At 37.3% G+C, this 14,204-nt stretch overlaps 2 protein-coding genes across 2 annotated transcripts; one reads left to right on the top strand and one right to left on the bottom strand.

The window, feature by feature from the left end:
• The first annotated feature begins 7,172 nt into the window (after positions 1 to 7,172).
• LOC148868609 (cation/H(+) antiporter 15-like) lies at positions 7,173 to 10,564 on the top strand. The gene is made up of 3 exons (XM_088968818.1): positions 7,173 to 7,464; positions 7,836 to 8,837; positions 9,124 to 10,564. The coding sequence occupies exons 1-3, from the start codon at positions 7,219 to 7,221 to the stop codon at positions 10,393 to 10,395; spliced, it is 2,520 nt and encodes an 839-aa protein (XP_088824944.1). The 5' UTR covers positions 7,173 to 7,218; the 3' UTR covers positions 10,396 to 10,564.
• Positions 10,565 to 13,721: 3,157 nt separating this feature from the next.
• On the bottom strand, positions 13,722 to 14,204 carry LOC148868608 (uncharacterized). Its single transcript, XM_088969868.1, has one exon. The coding sequence runs from the start codon at positions 14,202 to 14,204 to the stop codon at positions 13,722 to 13,724; it is 483 nt and encodes a 160-aa protein (XP_088825994.1).

Raw genomic sequence — 14,204 nt, 5'->3', positions numbered from 1 at the left:
TAATTTGATTTGCAAAACGCTTCACACTTGAACACAGTTGAAAAACCTAACCAGCTTTCCAACAAGTCTGATCCTTATATCCGGTGCTCCAAATCTATATGTAATTAGGGGTGTTCATAATTTGAGTCAAATTAAACAGACCAATTTGGACCGATTCAACTGGTTCATTTTTTAAAGATGTCAGTCGGTTTGGGTTACTGAATTGAAATAAATCAAGAGATCAGTTTGGTTGCGGTTTCACATTTAAAAATCGAAACTGACCCAAACCAAACCGAACACATACCTATACCTTAAAATATCCATTATATAATTAGTAATTATCTTTCTTTTTAATTGGTTGTTTCTGTTTTGACACAACTCTTAGGTATATTCCAAACCGACCCTTCATGTTTGTGTCGGTTTCAATTTGGTAAACAAGCAACCTGACCATGTTTGAATGGGCATGGCCAAAAAAATTAACTAACTTTCCATCCTCTTGCAAATTGTTATATTATGTGTACGGGGTTACTTCACGTATGAATTCAGATTAGCCAAACACGATGGCTATTCAATGGATTGTGGGACCAATGATAATGCCCCATACCAGTCATAAAACACATGGGGCCCATAATGAAAAGTTAAATGGTTGTAGGTCTCATGCATGGAGTTTTATCAATGGTTTTACAGTCTGTTGAACAACTATTATGTTCAGCTAGTTCTTCCTTTCAACATACAAGTAAGCATGCACATGGCAACTTTATATGTTGATAATGATAGTAATAACATATCCAAAATTTTTGATAAATATGTATTATTTTTGTTTTATTGTTAATCAAATGCATATTGCAAAATCTAAATCTGATCACATAAATGATTCATCCAAATATGTGATAATTGGATCGAGTTGTGAAGTTTCAAGTATCATCCATAGGCCTACATACTTGGTTAGATTCTTCTTTCTGTAATCTTTTATCATTTTTTGTGTATCTTTTTGTTTTTTTGGTTCATTTATCAAAGAAATATAAGATTTAAATAGAAGGAATAGAATGAGGTGAAAATTAGTAGTTTAATTTACAATTTAAAGCTCACAGTTAAATAGGGACTAAATTCACTATAGAATTATAGATGTGTTCATTTTTTCTATAAGCTTTTTTTTTTTTGTATTTTTGTGTGTAAAAATAATTATGATGTCACTATGTCACACTTATTTTTTTGTTTAATATGATAATTATATAATATGATACATGTGTTTGGATTTTGTTTTGCAAAATTGATGTATTTTTTTATTTTATATTTTTACACTATTAATTTTTATTATTTATTTATGACATTAAATGCAAACATTTTTACCTAAAAGTTGAATTATTGATCTTTGTCAAACAATAAAATAATTTTATTTTTGGTCATTTCTAAATTATGTATTTCATTTTCATTACCAATAAAAATAATTCTTGTTTATTACACTTATTTTTTAACTTGATTAACAAAAATATCATAAATGTGTCTAATTTTGTCTACACTTTTATAATTTTCTATATTTATTACTATTTTAAAAATTTTATTACCTAACTATAACTTCATAGGTTGATCAATTTGATTAAGATGGTTTAATTTCTTAACCACCACTTGGATATAGAATGATTTTATTTTTGAGTTAGGTTTAAAATATATGGATTTATATTGTGAAAATATTGATATAAATCTAATTAGTAGCATTCATTAGTGAAAATAACTTAAATATAGGATTTAATAAGAGAATATGGGAGTTAATACTTTTTAATATAAGACACAATGAGAATGGATTAAACGATGTGGAAAGCAATAACTGAACTTACATTTTCAACCCTTACAATTAAAGATTGACTAAATACAAAAATATGAGTATTTTAGTAGTCAAACAAAGAAATAAAGGGTATTTTTTTTTATTTCCTTTGAATGGCTACACAATGGAGGTAGCCATCCCCCAACCCTTACAATTAAAGATTTAATGAACAATCTGCTACAACTGGCTAGCACCTTACAAATAGAGGATAATTTTAATCCAAAAAACTTACACTTTGCATTCACACTTTTATATATCATATAGATATTTATTTCCCATCATAGATTAATACAAAATATCTGAATAATTACATATGATCTTAATGGGCAGGCTCCCAATCCCAGGTTCATCTCTCTCTCTCTCAATAACCATGCCAGCAGTGGACTTCAATTTAATATTTCAAGACTATTCTAAATAGGCCATAAAAGAAAGAAAGAGCTATAAAAATTGGGTCTCACACAGCTTAGAACCCAATGATAAGTTGGCATTAATACAGATCACCGTACCATGAAGCCAGTTGGGATTGGATCCTTCTAACTAGTTCAAATCAGCCCCCCACAACGTCCCACAGCACATTCCCACTGTGCATTAAAAACATAGTCCGATGATAACATCATTATTTTTAATATTATGATTGGGAGATGTTCTCCATACACGGCAGGGATGTGTTGTGGGACGTTTGTGGGGGACAATCTTCTAGGGGACTGATTTGATCTCCCTTCTAGCGGGTCAAATTTAAATCGCATCATCCCCTTGTGAAAAATAATTAAGCTGAGTTGATAGTAATAATTGGTGGGAAAGGAAGGGATCAATCCAAACAAAGCCTTACATTTGGGCCCGCCAACTCCTCTTCTGGGCTGTTTGATTTTTTCCCTAAAGTCAGATGACATCCAATAATGGGGGGTTCAGATATTTTGGATCGTTATTATATTTTGGTCTCTCACTTAAAGCCCATCCCAAATTGTGTCCCCTTGACGACGCAGTTAAGAATATCGGGGTCCCTAACCGAATTCCTGATTAGCTGGGCGAAATGGTTGTTGGGCTTGGGTAAGCCGTGGAACCAATGATAATGGCCTATTAAGCAGCCATCGTGTTCAGTTAATCCCAGTTGACTCCTTTTATCCACCACTATTATTCATTAACATTCAAGCTGTAAAATGAATGGGAAATTATGTTGAAATTAATTAGCAATAGCCAATCTAAAAGCCTCGCAATACAGTTAGTTGATAAATGTCAACAAAGCTGATCAAGAATCAAAAGTATTGTGCGGGCCCAAGCGCAACCAGTCTCACTATCCCCAAAATCGGCTCCAACATATGTAATGGGTACCCAAAATCAACCCAGGATCTTCTGCCTGGTGACAGACACCATGCCAGTGTGCTAAGTAGCAACATCTCCACGTGTTGAATAGCAGATGCTTTTCAAAGAACAAACAATAAATAGTATGTAAGGGAAATTTTTGAGATTTAATATCAATAAAAGTAATAAATTAAAAAAAATTAAAAAATAGATTTTTTTTTAATTATATCTATAAAGGGCAAAAATACTATTCATCTTCTTCTTCTTGCCAATTGTTCACAAGAGTCGTCGCCTGTCACCACCCGCCATTGCCGTCCTCTGCCACCCGCCGCCACCTCCACCCACCTCTGCATCTGCCTCCGCCTCTAGCAATGTTGCCGGAGGTAGAGGTGGCGGTGGTAGTGTTGGTGGTTTCTTTGTCCAACGCTGCAACCTCTACTTCCAGCAACGTTGCCGGAGGCAACGATGGGCAGCAGCGGACGACAATGGCGGGTGATGGTGGACGGCGGCGGACGACGACTCTAGTGAACAAATGGCAAAAAGAAGAAGATAAATAGTAACTTTATCCTTTATTGATATTATTTTTAAAAAGTTAACCTATTTTTAAAAGTTTTTTTAAATATATTATTTTTATTGATATTATAACCCAAAAAGTTGTCCTTCTATGCTAAAAACCCTTATATCATCCTATAAGTCTAAATAGGGATGCAAATACATTGAATCCGATTCAAATCGAAGTATTGGAATCTGATCATATAATATAAATCCAATTATCTGCTCTGATCCGATGATCTGATTGGTTTTTAGAGGTTAATTTAAATTAGAACCATTAAGGATGTCACATATCCAAATCTGATTTGATCTCATTTAACTATCAATCGTTCTATAACATTTAATAAATTATTAAGGCCAAATTTCTTAAACTATTTTTACTATTTAGTTAATTGAGAAATTGTACCTTTAATGTTTAATTATTGTCTTAAAATATCTCCAATTTTCATGATAATTGTCGTCATCATTAAATATTGATAGAAAAAGCAAAATTATAAATTTACCCTCCATTGTTTTTCAAATTTTCAAAATAAAACACTGACGAGACACAAATTTTTAGCAGAATTGGGGATCTTCCTCTGGTTCATTCTCGGGGTTTTATAGGACAATTCTCCAAGGGTAAAGCCGATAATTCTCCAGTTGAAACTGAAAGGTTTCTCGTTAGAGATCTTCCACATACAGAGAGGGAGAGAGAGAGAGAGAAAGAGATAAAATCATGCCTGGCAGAAACTTCACACAATCACAAATCCCAGAAAAAAAATCATAAGAAGAAATAAAAAATCCAGGACAAATATTTTGTGCTAGGACAATTTTCTATTGGAGATAGTTGAAAGAGCTGATGGTACAAACGGCAAGGGATTTCTCGAATTATTTAATGGGGATATCGGTGAAGTTGGTGGGGTGTCATGAATCTGGCTGGAATGCGTTGTAAACCAGAACTTCAACATCGACAAAACCAACAGATAGAACCCCCCTCAAATGCCTCCCGAATGCTTCGAGAGTCGGAGCATTAAGTTGCAGCAAGAACCCCCTCAAATGCCTCTCGAATGCTTCGAGCATCGGAGCAGTAAGAAGCCCCTCAAATGCCTCCCGAATGCTACGAGCATCGGAGTAGTAAGTTGCAGTAAGAACCCTGTCTGTCGTGCGTTGGAGAAGATAGAACCCCCCACCGATTCAAACTCCATCTCTCTCGATCGTGCGCCGGAGCAAATAGAACCCCCCCGACCGATTTAAACCTCATCTGTCTTGATCTTTTGGATTTTCCAGTGACAATAAAACTTAAAAATAATATCAAATCGAAGCTGGTGGATGGTGGAGTTGCAGTAAGAACCCTATCTCTCAGCCAAACCGATTCAATCAATGATTTTTCAGAGATCTCCGTCTCTCTCGCCGTCGATTCCCATCGATTCTCAGTCAAGGGTACCCATGTCTTCCGGGACGAGAAACCCTCGAAGCCCTCTAGTAGTCACGCTGGTGGCATCTAAATCATTTTGCCACCCCTAAGGAGGTCTCGAATAAGAATCGAATCATGATCCCGTACATTTTGATTCCTAAATCTAAACTAATAGAACTATGTATTGACTCAGAGGAGGCCTGGGTCGTGGTGGGTTCAATCACTATGGTCGATTCGATGGTGAAATATAACTCGGTTCGATCACAATGGGTTGCAACTTGAAAAACAGAAAAAAAAAAAAAAAAAAACACTATTCTAAAAATAAGAAAGGGCAAAAAAACTTAAACCTCCCTTGATCTTTCACCTAAATACTAAAACCTCCCCTATCTTTTCAAAGTGGACTTAGGCTTACCTTTTTGGATAATTTATCGTAGAAAGACCTCCCCTACTCTAGCAATCTGTTTATATTTGACGTCATGTTCGTATGAAAATTTTCAGAAACCCAGTTTTGCCCCTTTTTGCATGTGAAAGCATAATAGTATAAGTAAGGTAATCTTTTCTTTTTTTACTAGGCAATTCAACCAAATCTAGCTTATTAGTGCAGGAAATAGAAGTGAATACCCAGAAATTCCAGGTTATAAACTAGGAATGATTATAGGTTCAAGTCCCAGGTTTTAGATAACGTACATGTATCCTGGTTTAGCAGTTGTAAAGAAGAAAGAAAATAAGGAGACAAAGGAAGAAAAATGAGGGAACCAAGGCCTGTTCAATCAAGTCAAGTTTCATGCTCAGCGGTGGAGGGAGAGAGAGAAAGAGACAGAATGAAAACAAAGGTATAAAAGGGATCAGAGAAAGAGGAATAAAAATAAAGGGGGACCGTTGGTTGATCTGTTCAAAACAGAGGAGTTGTAAAAAAGTTTAAATCTTAAACAACTTTCTAGCTTAATTACAGGAAAAAATAAATTATCAAGGGAATTTTTCTTTTGACTTTCCAATTTCTTTTTTCTTCAAAACCTATTAAATACTTCTTTTCTTGTAGCGCGCTTTTAATTATTGGATCGTTTTCTTTATGTATCTCTATTTCTTTGCTTTTATATTATTTCTCTCTTTTCTCATTTTTCTAGATGATGAAACGAAATCATGGATAGGCATCTGCAGTAGAAAAAAGAAGGTCCCAATAAATCAGGGGAATCCGATAATGAAGTTGGGCTTAGTTTGGAAGGAGTACGAATTTAAATATATAGAGTGAAAAATCTTGTATTTTGTATGTATTTACACTGTATATATTTGTATTTGTACTCCTTTCAAATTGAGCCTTAAAAACATTATAAATCTTGTTTGCAGTTGAGATATAGTTTGGTTCGGTTTTTTAAATTTAATAAACCAAACCGAAACCATAAACTGTAATTTAAAAATTTCTCAAACCAAACCAAACCGTTTATAGTTATAAACCAAACTAAACCACAATTTTGATTTGGTTTGGTTCGATTTTGTGGATTGAACCGTATAATGAACACCCTTACCTTTGGTTACTAAAAAAAATCAGATAAATGCCCAGCATGATTTTTGGTAAGATAAAATCCTTTTGAAATTTTAAAGAATTATCAATGGCAAAAAAGACTTTTTATTGATTCCCTCTAATAGGGGAGGTCTTAGTGCATTTCAAAAAGAGAGGGGAGGTTACAGTATTTATGAGAAATATGAAGGGAGGTTTAAGTTTTTACCCAATAAATAAAAATCTAAAAAAATTTAGGGAAAGGGGAAAGGCAGTTTAACCATCCAACAAGAAGGTTTGTGTAATGGGGCTACCTAGGCCATATTATAAGACGCTCTTTGTCGAGAGTGTAGACTGAGGATCTGGGCTTTCTGATAGTTATGGGCAGACTAACAATGGGCCGTAACATGGACCACAAAGACCCTGTTGGACAAAAGTCAGCAATCAACAAGTTAGAGTCAACAGATACATAAAAAAAAACATCAGATGAGGTTGGTTTGACCACCTCCCATTCCGCTCGTCCTTCCAATCCATCAATCTCTCTTAATTCTCGACTCTCAACTCTGAACCAGCCAGGCAATGCATCGTCCCATTTTTTTTTCTTTCTCTTCTGTCCCACAACATTGTTTTTTTTTTTTTTCCTTTTTTTTTTCTCATTTCTCGCCGTCCACTCCAGCCATGGATGAAGGACCTGCATTGAAAATCTTCAACGCAACGGAGATACACATCTTTGGTGATAATTTGTTTGTATGCCAGATTCCGAATAAGGTATTCTCCACGAGCAGCATCTGGTTCGGAGATAACCCATTGACCTACTCTGCACCTCTTATTATGTTCCAAGTCTCTATTGCAAGTATAACCCTCCGAACCACCGCCTTCTTACTCAAGCCTCTTGGACAACCTACGATCGTCTCTCATATCATTGTAAGCACTTCTTGTTCATCGTCCACCCACTACTACTGCCTCCTCCTCCTCTTCAGTATTTTTTTTCATTGCTCAGGACATTTGATTTGATTACTTCTTTCTTATTGGACTTTATTTAATGAATAAGAGCAAATTAAGGAAAACAAAAGTTGAGAAAATTCAATAATAATAAAAAAAAAAAAAAAAAAAAAACTGATCAAGCTCTCATTCCAACTTCGATCGTATGTTTTTCTTGCTAAACCAAATACCAATCAACAAGGATTGCCTTGCCATTGCATATACAGAAACAACAAGGAAAATAAAGAATTGTATTGGTAATACATTGATTCAGTTGTTTCTGAGTGTTAATGTTGTTTCTTTCATGCTAGCAGGGTGGTATAATACTAGGTCCCTCAATTCTAGGGCGCAGCGAGATAGTTAAGAAAAATTTGTTCCCTCCAACAGGCATAATGGTACTGGATACGGTGGGATGGTTTGGGCTCATGTTCTTTATGTTCTTGGCGGGAGTAAAGATGGATCCATCGATGATAAGACACACAGGACGAAAGGCCATGACCCTAGGCCTGTCGGTGTTCTTTCTTCCATTGGTCGTAGCCATGTCCATGGCCCTCATCCTAGGAAGATATGTCCCCATGGAGACAGGTCTGAAAAACTCGCTTCCTTATCTAGCTGCATCCCAGTCTATAACGGCCTTTCCTGTTATCTCTGGCCTCCTGGCTGAGCTCAAGATCCTCAACACCGATATTGGCCGGCTTGCCATGTATTCATCTCTTTATGGGGACCTAATTGGTATATGCGCAACGGCGGTGTCTTTCGTAATTCAGAAACAACACGGTATTCAAGTACTGCCAGCAATATGGGAGACGTTAACATCCATAACAATGGTGGTGTTCATCATCTTCATCGTCAGACCGGCAATGTTGTGGGTTATCAAACAGACACCCGAAGGGAAATCCGTGCAAGAGCTTCATATCTTCGCCATCTTTGTTGCAGTTCTCGTGGCCGGACTTGTCAGTGAGATCATAGGCCAACATATGGTGTTAGGCCCATTGGTTCTGGGGTTGGCTGTGCCAGACGGTCCGCCCTTGGGAGCAGCCTTGGTAGAGAGGCTGGATACCGTTATGTCGGAATTTCTCTTACCCATCTTCTTCGTCGTCAGTGGTTTGAAAACCAACTTGTCGTCCATACAACCAAAGGCCTCGTGGGTTCTGGCGCTTGTTGTCATCTCATCGAGTCTGGTCAAGATTGCTGCAGTGATGTTGCCTTCCCTCTTCTGCAAGATTCCAAAGCAACATGCTTTGATTCTTGGACTTATTTTCAATGTCAAAGGCATAATTGAGATCACCATCTACAATCTATGGAAGGACGGAAAGGTAAAGCTCCCTCCACCTCCCTAACCTTGATCCAAGGTCTCTGGGTTTATTAATAATGGATGATCGATCACCTTAATGATATCCTCTGTTATATTCGCTATTGGAGTCAAATTGTAGGAGGGAGCTTCACTATACGCCCGTGAGGCCTGGATCCTGGTTAATTGTTGGTTAAAAACAAAAAACTCATCTGAACGAACTCCATATGATAGAGATATGATGCTTTTCTTTTCTTTTTTCCTTCATCTTCCCTTTACTAAGACCACTTAGTTATGCCAATTACCAACAGATATTGAACGAGCAAGTATTCACCCTTGCAATAATCTCAGTGGTCATTGTAATGGGCATTGTCACACCACTTCTGAAAACCCTTTACGATCCTTCACAGAAATACAGACCCACCAATAGAAGAACCATCCAACAAAACAACTGCGATGGTGAGCTCCGGATACTTGTGTGCGTGAACGGCCAAGACAGCGTACCCACCATCATCAATCTCCTTGAGTTCTCACATGCCACCGAACAGAGCCCTATATCTCTCTTAGTGCTAAACTTGGTTGAGCTTGTTGGTCGCGCATGCCCCATCCTCGAACCCCACGAGGAGGCACATGCCATCCAATCTCACATTTCCAGTAAATCCGATCAAATCGTGAATGCATTTAAGCAATACGAATTGCACAGTCAGGGCAATGTGATGGTCCATCCATTCACTGTCATCTCCCATTTTTCCACCATGGATGAAGACGTGTGCCGAGTTGCATTCGACAATGAAGTGATCATCATGATCCTCCCATTTCACAAGCGATGGACTGTTGCTGGCTCAGTATGGACACCCAATACTGGGCTCAAAACCATGAACCGAAAAGTCTTGGATAAGGCACCTTGCTCTGTCGGAATTCTTGTTGATCGTCGAATACTTGGAGGGCTTACGGCGGCGGAGCTTCTACTGGATCCAGTGTTGTCTTATCGGGTGGCTATACTCTTCATGGGTGGATCTGATGATGGAGAAGCATTGGCCTACAGTGCACGAATGGCCCGATGTCGAACTGTCATCTTGACTGTAATTAACTTCCTTCCAGCGAAAAGAAACAACAATCACGACAACATTAATGAGGCAGATAAGAACAATAGCGTGCTGGAGGATTTTATGCTCAACAGTGCAGGGAATGACCGGATTGAATATAGAGAAGAGGTGGTTAGAGACGGAGAAGAGTTGGTTGCCGTCATCCGAGGAATGGTGCACCACGGCTATGACCTTGTCATCGTTGGGAGACACCAACACAAAGACTCCACACTCCTATCAGGCCTCAAAGAGTGGAGCGAATGCCCAGAGCTTGGTGTCATCGGAGATATGCTTGCTTCACAGGATTTGGAAGCGACCTTTTCAGTTTTGGTCATTCAGCAGCATCGATTAAGAGTAGTTAAGAGAGGCTTCAACTTGATTAATAGGAGTATGGCCAGTCGGCCCACTACTACTGTCCAAAAAGATAATAATAATAATGTGGTGCAAACAGATAATAATATGGCTCAAGATGTACAACCCGAGCTGAATCAGGTGTAGGGAATTAATGGAAAGAAAAACAGTTCTAAATTAGATTAGTTACTGCTGCACCAACCAACTAAAAGATTAGATTTAGACTGGTGTATTTCACATGTAAATTAAAGGATAGACCCATCTCCATTGTTAATACTATTAATGTTGTTGAATTCACTAACATCGATCCTTTTTTTTTTCCTTTTTTTTTCGTATTTCATGCAACTGAAAGCATAGCTGATGATCAAGAAGCAGTTTGGACATTTTGCTTCCAACAGGTTTCTAACGTACATCACCAATATTTTGTGCGTGCCACCTTTCCTCAACCGTCAACATGGGCAATTGGGCATGCATCCACAACCTAGCAACCACTGCACTTCATGTTTTTCTTATGCCCACAGAGTTCCCATTCTCCTCTCTAACAAACATCCATTGTCGACGGACCATTTTGCTCATTGCAACCCTCTCTCTCTCTCTCTCTCTCTCTCGTGAAAATTAATTAGCCGAAACACAAAATTATAGGTATGATGTGTATAACAAAAACACAAAATTATATATATATAAGATATATAGGTTTCTGAAGTAAAAGAAAATCACAGAAAAAGGAGAGGATTTTAAGTAAAGCGTTGTTAGGTGGAAGAGAAAAACTGAAAGTTGGAGGAGTTTCGAGAATTGTAAATGTTAAAACATGGGTGGACTCTAGTAATTGGTTATGTTATGTGGTAAAGAAAACAGATAAAAGATAAAAGGGAAATATAAGAGAGAGAGAGAGAGAGAGAGAGAGAGAGAGAGAGAGAGACGTGTGAATTGGATTTTATAAATTAAAAAAAATACATAAAAAGCCACGTCATCATCTTCCTGCTAAATAAAATAAATAAATAATATATAAGAATACAAATGGTGTGGTTCAAACTTCAAACCTAGCAGATTCAACCACGCCATGCACAATGGGACGCCATTAATGTTAATGATAGGAGTGAGTATTGGGACACCACCGTACAAATTAAAATCCAGTCACTTTGCACCACCTAGCGTGAGTTGGCCGTAGTTAGCATGAGCCCAAGCCCAGTCACAGAGTCCAAACTCTTGGATATACACAGATCATATATTGTACGTTGTTAGATCAATGATTAGTTGATTGTAGCTTTTATCTGTGTGCTTGGGCCGCAACATGACATTGCCGTTACAAACATTATTGTTTTCCCAAGCTCATGAAAGCTATTGTCGTAACAAAGACACACCTTCACAAATAAATTTTAATTCCTTTTTCAATGAATTTTTTTTTATTTTTTCACAAGAGTTAACACCCCGTGAATCGTGATACAGTAGGCCCTCTAACAACAAGCCAAACATATTTTATTAGTTAATAAATAACCCTAACTATGTTTTATAAATTAAGGATTGTTTTACTAAATTTGTTCCAACATAGCACCTCCATTTTATGTCGTACGATGGAATCTAATTAATTTCCCTTATTTTGTAGAATCAAAGTTAAAGCGTTTGACCAATACAAATTGATATAAATATGTGCGGTAACATCACATATAAGAGTCGCTTCATCTGTAAAATTGTATGTGCAGTGTGACTAATCCTTTTCTTTTTTTTTTTTCGTTTATTTGAAGAACTTTGGGATAAATCATTGATGTTGAAATAATAATTATTAATTAATGACGTTTTTAACTAATGGCCAAACTTTCACAACTGTGTATACTCAAGAATTTGAAGTCTCCCAATTAATTAATTGTATTAAAGAGAAACACACCAGAGAAGAAAGCACTATTAATTCTGGGTAGATAGGTGCGGGCATGTAAATGAAAAACTCAGAATTGGGAGGAGCTGTGGTATGCTCAAATCATAAATTAAACAGAGAAAGAAAAAAAGATTGATTCCATTCCAACCCGTGAACTGGACATAGCGAGCCTTCTTGTTCTTTAACTACTTTTGGCACAGGGCTCCATGTTTATTTATTCATGGGGATCTGTCAAATTTCAAATCTGGAAAGAAGAAATCATTTTTTATATGAATAATATACATATATACATATATACATACATAAAATGGAAGCCCATGATGTATTAAACAGTGAAGGCTTGTGGCCTAACCCATTTTTCAATATAAATTACTTAAATAAACTCCATGTGAGCATGATAGCTCCACAATATTTTATTTGTTTAAGAGGAATTGCCAGCTTTCAAGCATTTTTTTTCTGTCCTAACATGAAGAAGGGAGGCTGTTCCGAGGTGTCTGACTTTCTCTATTGTATTGTATCCATTTTTTATACATTTATTAATGTTAAGAGATTAAGAAAAATAACTGGGATGACTGAAGATTTTGTCCTCAACAATAACAATCTCTCTATCTCTCTCTCATAATTTCTCTTTCTAATGCGAGGAGCATTTGCCATTTGGGTTAACAATTTTCAAATATTAAAAGATAATTCCATCCCATGACCCATCTTGGTCCAATAGCCTGCTTAATTGTGAATTACGCATATTTTTTGTAGTTCCCATCATAAAGTAATTACTTTTCCGCGTAAGATGCGACTGATGGGTGTATCAATCAATGTGCAACCTCAAGGGGGGCAGATCAGTGGCCCAAACATCACATCTATCAGCGATCATATGGCCCACCAATCAATAGGTGATGAGGCAATGAATAGTGTTCTTGATGTGTATGCCACGCCCACGTTCACAGCAGTGATGAGTAATGACTATTAAAGAACATCTGCAAATCCAACCAATAAGCTTCTCCCAAATTAATCCCTGCCCCATACAACGTTATATACTGCTCTAGATTTCTAATTAATCGTTAAACCTTCATAATATATATATATATATATATATATATATATATATATATATATATATATATATATATATATTTTTTTTTTTTTGTGTTAGGACTTAGGAATTTGGGGCACAAACCTCGTCATCGTCAGTTCGCTTGAGGTATTAATAAAATTAAAAAATTGGAAATCAGTTGCTTATTTTTCTGAAAAGAAAACCCTTTTCTTCTTAACTTTACAATTTGAGGTTACCAAATACCAAGTACAACTTCCATGATTGATTACACAATTTCTTCTCTCTTTTCCCTTCTCCCACTTTTTGAACAAAAATGATTTATCGATCGTCGGAACACCCAAGCTGATCACCGTAAAATGGAAGAGGTTTCCAAATCTGCAACTCTTACACGTAGCCGGAAAATTATATAAAAAAAGAAAAAGAAAGAACATAATGTGTTATCCACAAACGGCAAACCAATGAGCTCGCTCGCATTAGTCATCGGAAGATCGAGTAGCCCCCGAAGAACGTTTTTCTTCTTTCCTTTTTAATGTAAGAAGAAAATTGAAAATATTACAAGTCTTCGGAGATGCTTGCGAGATGAGGCCGCCAGACTCCGACTCGACCGCTCCGGCGGTCCCGACGTGAGGACTTCTTCTCGGATAGAATTTCAGTTAGATAACGATCGCAATCTGGGGCTGCCGTGGTGATGATGGAGGTGGCCTTCTTGCTCTTCTTGGAGGACTTCTTGAGGCTGTGGCCATTGCCGTTCAGGTTGCAGCTCTTCTTCTTCTCTGGGATGGACGATTCAGGAATTAAGAAATAGATGCTACCCCTTTTGAGGTCGGACTCCGGAGAGAGAATTAGAATCCGACGAACTACACCCTGGGAGGAGGGCTTGCTGAGTACGTGGTTAGGATTGGCCTTCAAAACCTCTCCGGCGGAGATGGGATGAGTGATTTCTTCGACGTGGCCGTTCAAATGTACGATACGGATCACATCTAGAGCTCCACAAGGAAGAACACAGGCCAAGCAACACCTAAGGCTGTTACCCAT

The sequence above is a fragment of the Nelumbo lutea genome, chromosome 2 (assembly GCF_056320005.1).
Source record: "Nelumbo lutea isolate HS-2025 chromosome 2, American lotus-T2T, whole genome shotgun sequence".
In the NCBI taxonomy this organism is placed as follows: domain Eukaryota; kingdom Viridiplantae; phylum Streptophyta; class Magnoliopsida; order Proteales; family Nelumbonaceae; genus Nelumbo; species Nelumbo lutea.
The sequence above is the reverse complement of the archived record's forward strand: the minus strand, read 5'-3'. Positions and strand labels throughout refer to the sequence as shown.

What these genes read in the sequence shown, in the direction of transcription:
- LOC148868608 (XM_088969868.1), bottom strand. Translation starts at nt 14,204, where the DNA reads ATGGGTAACAGCCTTAGGTGTTGCTTGGCCTGTGTTCTTCCTTGTGGA.
- LOC148868609 (XM_088968818.1), top strand. Translation starts at nt 7,219, where the DNA reads ATGGATGAAGGACCTGCATTGAAAATCTTCAACGCAACGGAGATACAC. An exon ending in CGATCGTCTCTCATATCATT is followed by an intron (nt 7,465 to 7,835) that starts GTAAGCACTTCT and finishes TCATGCTAGCAG; the next exon opens with GGTGGTATAATACTAGGTCC. An exon ending in ATCTATGGAAGGACGGAAAG is followed by an intron (nt 8,838 to 9,123) that starts GTAAAGCTCCCT and finishes AATTACCAACAG; the next exon opens with ATATTGAACGAGCAAGTATT.